Consider the following 5,825-nt stretch of genomic DNA (forward strand, 5'->3'; position numbering starts at 1 on the left):
GGGGCTACGAACCGGCCGACCCTTCGATGAGCTTCGGGGAAACATTTGGAAACCAGCGCTGGATAAACACGGGGAAGTGAAACCACCTGAAACAGGAGCTTCTCAGAGACGCAGGTTCAGATTTTATCTGCAGAAAACTTTGTTTGAGGCTCAAATAAAAAGCAGAAGTTGTGGTGTGGCTGATGTGAGCGGGTCCAGCCGGTCGGAGCATCAAAGGTAAAAGCAGCTTCACCAGTTTCTGTTTAAAAATCAGCTCTGAACTGCAAAAGCGCCGTCGGCGCCGTCACGTGACCGTGAAGCCTCGTTGCAGAGTTTATTCTGATTTATTGGAGCTGTATTGAATGATTCAATATTCTTCTGCTGCTCGTAGCGCTGCAGCTCTTCCTCGTTATTGCGTCCTCTGAGACGCTCCTCGCTGCGTCACACTCGCTGCCAAGCGCCGGCTGTCCCAGCGGGGGCCGCTGCCACGGTTACGGTCCCGCAGGCAGGATGCGATTGGCCGTCTCAGGATTTGTTTACCGGCTGCTGGACTGTGTGGGTGAAGCGCGGCGGCGGCGGTGACCAGAGCTGCTGCGCGTCTGCCGGAGGGTCGAGGTGGGAGGGATGCTCTGGGGCCCCCCCCTCTCCTGGCTCTGTGGTTGTTTTTCGTAGGTGCTCTCGGCTCGGGTGGAGTTTGGTGAAGTCGGTGGCGCCGCTTACCGGGCTCAGCGGCGCCCCCTGTGGTTTAAACTCGCCCTAACATCCGTTTACCTTTCCATCTCCTTCCTGTCTTCCAGATCTCGCGTGCTTCCCAAGCTGAAGGAGTCGAGCTCCCATGAGTCTTTGCTGAGCCCGGGCAGCGCGGTGGAGGCTCTGGACCTGAGCATGGAGGAGGACGTGTTCATCAAGCCTCTGCACAGCAGCATCCTGGGACAGGAGTTCTGCTTCGAGGTGAAGCACGGCGAAACGTCTGAGCTGAGCTTCAGTTAAAGCTGATGATTAACAGCAGAAAGATTTTCTAATTAATTGTTGATTGTGTTGGAGGGCAGCGTTCGTTTTTACTGACGCTCGTGAAGTGGATCCACGCTGCTCGTTGTGACTGATGTAGCTCCACTTTGACGTCACAAAACTGATAAACGATGAGTTTGATCAGGTCCTTTCAGCTGTAGAATAAATAAAGACGGATATAGAAAAGAGCAGATATGTTTTGTGTCCCGGTCTTGTTACCTTTGGATGTTTTAGCAGGTACCTGTAAGTAGTCGTGTCACTTTGCAGCCCTGGTTGTTTCGATGACCCTCCCTCTCTGTCTCACCTGTCAGGTGACGTACTCGGGCGGCAGCAAGTGTTTCAGCTGCACATCGGCCTCAGAGAGAGACAAGTGGATGGAGAACCTGAGGAGGACGATTCAGCCCAACAAGGTGAGACGAGCTCTACCAAGAGTTTGTTCAGTTCAACGCCGACTTCCTGTCCTGCTGCTGCACCCATGAAATATTTACTTCTGCTGTAACGCCTCTAGTGGCCATCAGAGGAACTGCAGTTGCAGTCCGTTAGTTTGTGCTGTCACAAAATCAGTTTAACAGACTCTTTGCGTTCGCAGGACAACTGCCGGCGCGCCGAGAACCTGCTGCGACTCTGGATCATCGAAGCCAAAGACCTGCCGCCTAAGAAGAAATATTTCTGCGAGCTGTGTCTGGACGACGTCCTGTACGCCCGGACCACCAGCAAGACCCGCCACGACAGCCTGTTCTGGGGCGAGTACTTTGACTTCTCCAGCCTGCCCGGCGTGCACAGCATCACCGTGCACATCTACCGCGACGTGGACAAGAAGAAGAAAAAGGACAAGAACAACTACGTGGGCCTGGTCAACATCCCGGTGGCGAGCGTGACGGGCCGGCAGTTCGTGGAGAAGTGGTACCCGGTGAGCACGCCCACCACCAGCAAGGGCAAAGGCGGCGGGCCGTCGATCCGCATCAAGTCGCGCTTCCAGACCATCTCCATCCTGCCCATGGAGCAGTACAAGGAGTTCGCCGAGTTCGTCACCAACAACTACACCATGCTGTGCTCGGTGCTCGAGCCCGTCATCAGCGTGAAGAACAAGGAGGAGATGGCGTGCGCGCTGGTCCACATCCTGCAGAGCACGGGCAGGGCAAAGGTCAGAATCAGCCACGCTGACGTTTGACTTCCTGTTAGCTAAACATGTCAGCCCAGAGGTTTAAACTGCAGGTAGCGCTCGCTCTGGACCCGCCTTCACACGGGTTCCTGAATATCAGCATAACAGCAGAAAGTCTGACCCAAATACGACGGCGTTTCCATAAATGCTCGCTGCCCGAGGATTCCCATCCTCGACGATTCCAGTGAATCCGTGCAGATTCAGTAAAAGCCCAAAATGATGCATAAAGCACGTTTACTCCATAACTCCATTAACATTAACCAGAGTTGGTCAGTGAAGCTCATGTCATGGATCACAGAGGAGGCGTGCAGCGTTTGTAAATGCACCAATGTTGTAAGTGAGCCGATTAACTATGATGGCGCCCTCTTCATCTCCGCCTCTTCTTCCTCAGGACTTCCTGACAGACCTGGTGATGTCAGAGGTGGATCGATGCGCCGACCACGACGTCCTGATCTTCAGGGAGAACACGCTGGCCACCAAGGCCATCGAGGAGTATCTGAAGCTGGTGGGACAGAAATACCTGCACGACGCGCTCGGTGAGCCTCGCACACACCTGTAACCTGCCGTCTGGTGGGCGGAGTCACCTTGTTTATCCTGTGAACTTTTAAACTGTTATTGGACCCAGAGGTTTACAATTAAGAAAACAAAATATCCAAACCTAGTGTCAGAGAGGTCTTAAAAATGATAATCAGCTGTATTGATAATTGGCAGTTAAATAATTATTTAGCATCTAATCAATGAATCAGTTATGAGCAGCGCCGAGCCGCTGACTAAACGTGCAGTTTCACACAGTTTTTTGTACTCTTGGATTCGTACGATGTCATAGAGATGAGGTATCCTTTTATGGTAATCTCAGAAGCCACGCCCACCCGCCGTTTCTGAAAGTTGGTTTAAAGGAGGAGGAGCTAAAGCTGCTTGTTTCAGACAGGATAAACCGAGCAGCTGTACAGAGTCCTGGTGTCAGATAAAGGAGGATTATTATGAACTGTGAGTCATGCAAAGCTGCTCCACAGAGCAGACGCCACCTCGCCGGCAAAGCTGACGCCAGGAAAAAGAAAAAAACACATGAAGAAGAAAGTCGGTGAAGATTTTGTCAGCAGACTGAGTTTTTAAATTATTTTTAATTATGCGTTTGCTCTGCTGCATCATCCTCATCCTCCTCCGGCTGATTCTGCTCTGCTGTGAAGAGACGCTGTAAATAGTCGAGGCCGTGACAGCAGAAGGCCCGCTGAGACCGCCGCCATTACAAACCAATAAAGCTTCTTCAAACTGTTACTGAGAGACGCTTCAAAGACACGAGCAGCGTCACCCTCGTTAAAATATTTATAGCTTCATGTCTGGAAATAGAAATAAGTTCCTGCCTCCTCGGCAGGTTTCATCGATTAAAGGCGTTTGATTGTCACAGCGACTTTTTATTGTCGTATTTTCAGCTGATCAAATTTTCAGCTCGCCGAGTCGTGTCATCGCGCTGTGTCGCCCGTTAAACAGTCATCAGGTTCAGAGGGCGACTCATTAAAGATTAACATGGATGGAAGCTGTAAATACAGAGTTTCTCTGCTGACAGTGAAGGCCTCACTCTTAATGAGAGAGCCAGAAAGGTGAAACCAGTCGCTCCAGTTCATATTTAAATTCATACTGGTTTGGACCTGGCTGCGTTTCACTCTGAAACAGCATGTGGGACAGGTGGCTCCTCAACACAGGTGCTCAGACGTGCTGCGACTCGTGAAACGTTAAGAGTATGAAGGGAAGACGTGTCCAGTAAATTCAGCCGCCTCCTAAAAAACTGTTTCCTGTGTGGTTTGATTCGCCCGGTCGTCAGTTTGTCTTCATGCCTCGTCCGTCTGTGTCTGCAGGCGAGTTCATTAAAGCTCTGTACGAGTCGGACGAGAACTGCGAGGTGGACCCGAGCCGATGCTCCACCGGAGACCTGGCCGAACATCAGAGCAACCTGAAGATGTGCTGCGAGCTGGCCTTCTGCAAGATTATCAACTCATACTGGTACGACTGGGTCCCAGCAGCTGAGGGTGTTTGAGAGGAGTCTTTAAACTTCTCTCAAACACCCTAAAGAGCTTGGCTTGGTATGAAAACAACGGCAGGGCTACAGACCAAAGCTAAAAGTAATATCACGTTAGAGGCGTTTACCTCTGACAAACGTCTGGCATCAGTCTCAACAGTTTTTACCTGCGTTTTGAGAACTTTGACTGTTCTAGGCAGACCAGCACCATCACCCCCCCATCATGTTGTATTGATGGGGGGGGGGGGAGCTAATCTCTTCAGACACACTAAGAGTAAGAGTCCTGGACCTGACAGCGTCTGTGGACAGGTACTGAGAGCTTGTGCAGATCAGCTGAGTGGGGTTTTCACCATATCTTCTCACTTTCTTCAGAGCTACAGACGGTGCCTCAGCTTTGGAAACATGCTGTCATTGTTCCTGCTGCTGAGGGCAGTTCTGCTCAGGCACTGAATGATGTTAGGCCTGTGGCTCTGACTTCTTTAGTGATGAAGACATTTGAGAAGATAATTAAGAAGGAGATTTTAATGCATGTTGAACACCATCTTGACCCCGTCCAGTTCGCCTGTAGAGCAGCGAGAGGTGTGCAGGACGCTGCTGTCACACTCCTGCATCTTTTATAAGCATCTTGAGGCCCCCCACACCCACGCAAGATTATTATTTGCTGACTTTTCATCAGCATTCAACACAATTCAACCCCTCTTACTTGCTGACAGGCTTTACAATCATTTTAAACTAGTGTGGTCGGCTGGGTGACAGACTGTCTGACTAATAGGTCACGATGTGTGAGGGTGAATCATGTGTTTCCTGATGTGCTCTCCTGCTCTGCTGCATCACCCCAGCCTGCTGCCTCCTGTTCATTCTGTACACGAGTGAGTGTCGCAGCAGTTTCACAAACAGACACATCCTGAAGTTTGCTGACGACACAGTGATCGTCAGTCTTCTAGTGGGGACGAGTCAGGCCGTGGACAGGTTGTAGATGGTGTGATGAGTCCTTCCTCTCACTTAATGTGCCAAAAACTAAAGACATGATTATAGATTTTAGGAAGTCCTCTTATAGCTCATCACCCTCCGTCATTAAACCCGCTGATATTGGATCGTTGAGAGTTATAAATATCTCTCTGTGGTACTTGATCATAAACTGTTTTGAATCTCATGCTGATGCCACTAAAAAAGTTCAACAACGACGGTTCTTTTTAAGGAAAATGAGATCTTTTAATGTCTCATCTCATCTGTTGTCTTTGTTTTATAGAAGTTTTATCGAATCTGTGATGTCCTTTTGTATCGCTGCCTGGTTTGGTAACCTGACGGTGAAGAATAAGAATCGGTCGGGACTTCTGGTAAAAGCTGCTAGCAAAATTTCAGGGCGCAGATGGACTTTGGCCACTTACAATAGAAACGTGCTTAGAAAGGCTCATTCTGCTGTTAGTTGTTCACAGTGAGTTTGAGCTGTTGCCTTCCAGCCGCCGCTTTAGAGTATCTGAGAGGAAGACCAGACGACTGCAGCTCTGCTTCATCTCTGCTGCATCTTGTCTCATTAAAGGCAAATAACCATTATTTATTTGCCTTTAATGACCTTTAAATTCACAAACAAGCAAAACATTTATCTGAGAGTAAAATCGTACATTCTGACAACTCGTGTGTGTGTGTGTGTGTGTGTGTGTG

General features: G+C 49.7%; 1 protein-coding gene across 7 annotated transcripts in view; it reads left to right on the forward strand.

The window, feature by feature from the left end:
* rasal2 (RAS protein activator like 2) overlaps nt 1–5,825 on the forward strand; it is a 68,019-nt gene that overhangs the window by 53,823 nt on the left and 8,371 nt on the right. For all 7 annotated transcript variants that reach the window (XM_005945785.3, XM_042213569.1, XM_042213570.1 and 4 more), the window contains 5 exons: nt 777–930; nt 1,299–1,397; nt 1,577–2,131; nt 2,541–2,685; nt 4,003–4,147. In XM_005945785.3, coding sequence (XP_005945847.1) covers nt 777–930; nt 1,299–1,397; nt 1,577–2,131; nt 2,541–2,685; nt 4,003–4,147 — 1,098 coding nt within the window. The remainder of the gene's footprint in view (nt 1–776; nt 931–1,298; nt 1,398–1,576; nt 2,132–2,540; nt 2,686–4,002; nt 4,148–5,825) is intronic.

The sequence above is a fragment of the Haplochromis burtoni genome, unplaced genomic scaffold (assembly GCF_018398535.1).
Source record: "Haplochromis burtoni strain Fernald_Lab_line unplaced genomic scaffold, NCSU_Asbu1 Contig_455, whole genome shotgun sequence".
Taxonomy (NCBI): Eukaryota; Metazoa; Chordata; class Actinopteri; order Cichliformes; family Cichlidae; genus Haplochromis; species Haplochromis burtoni.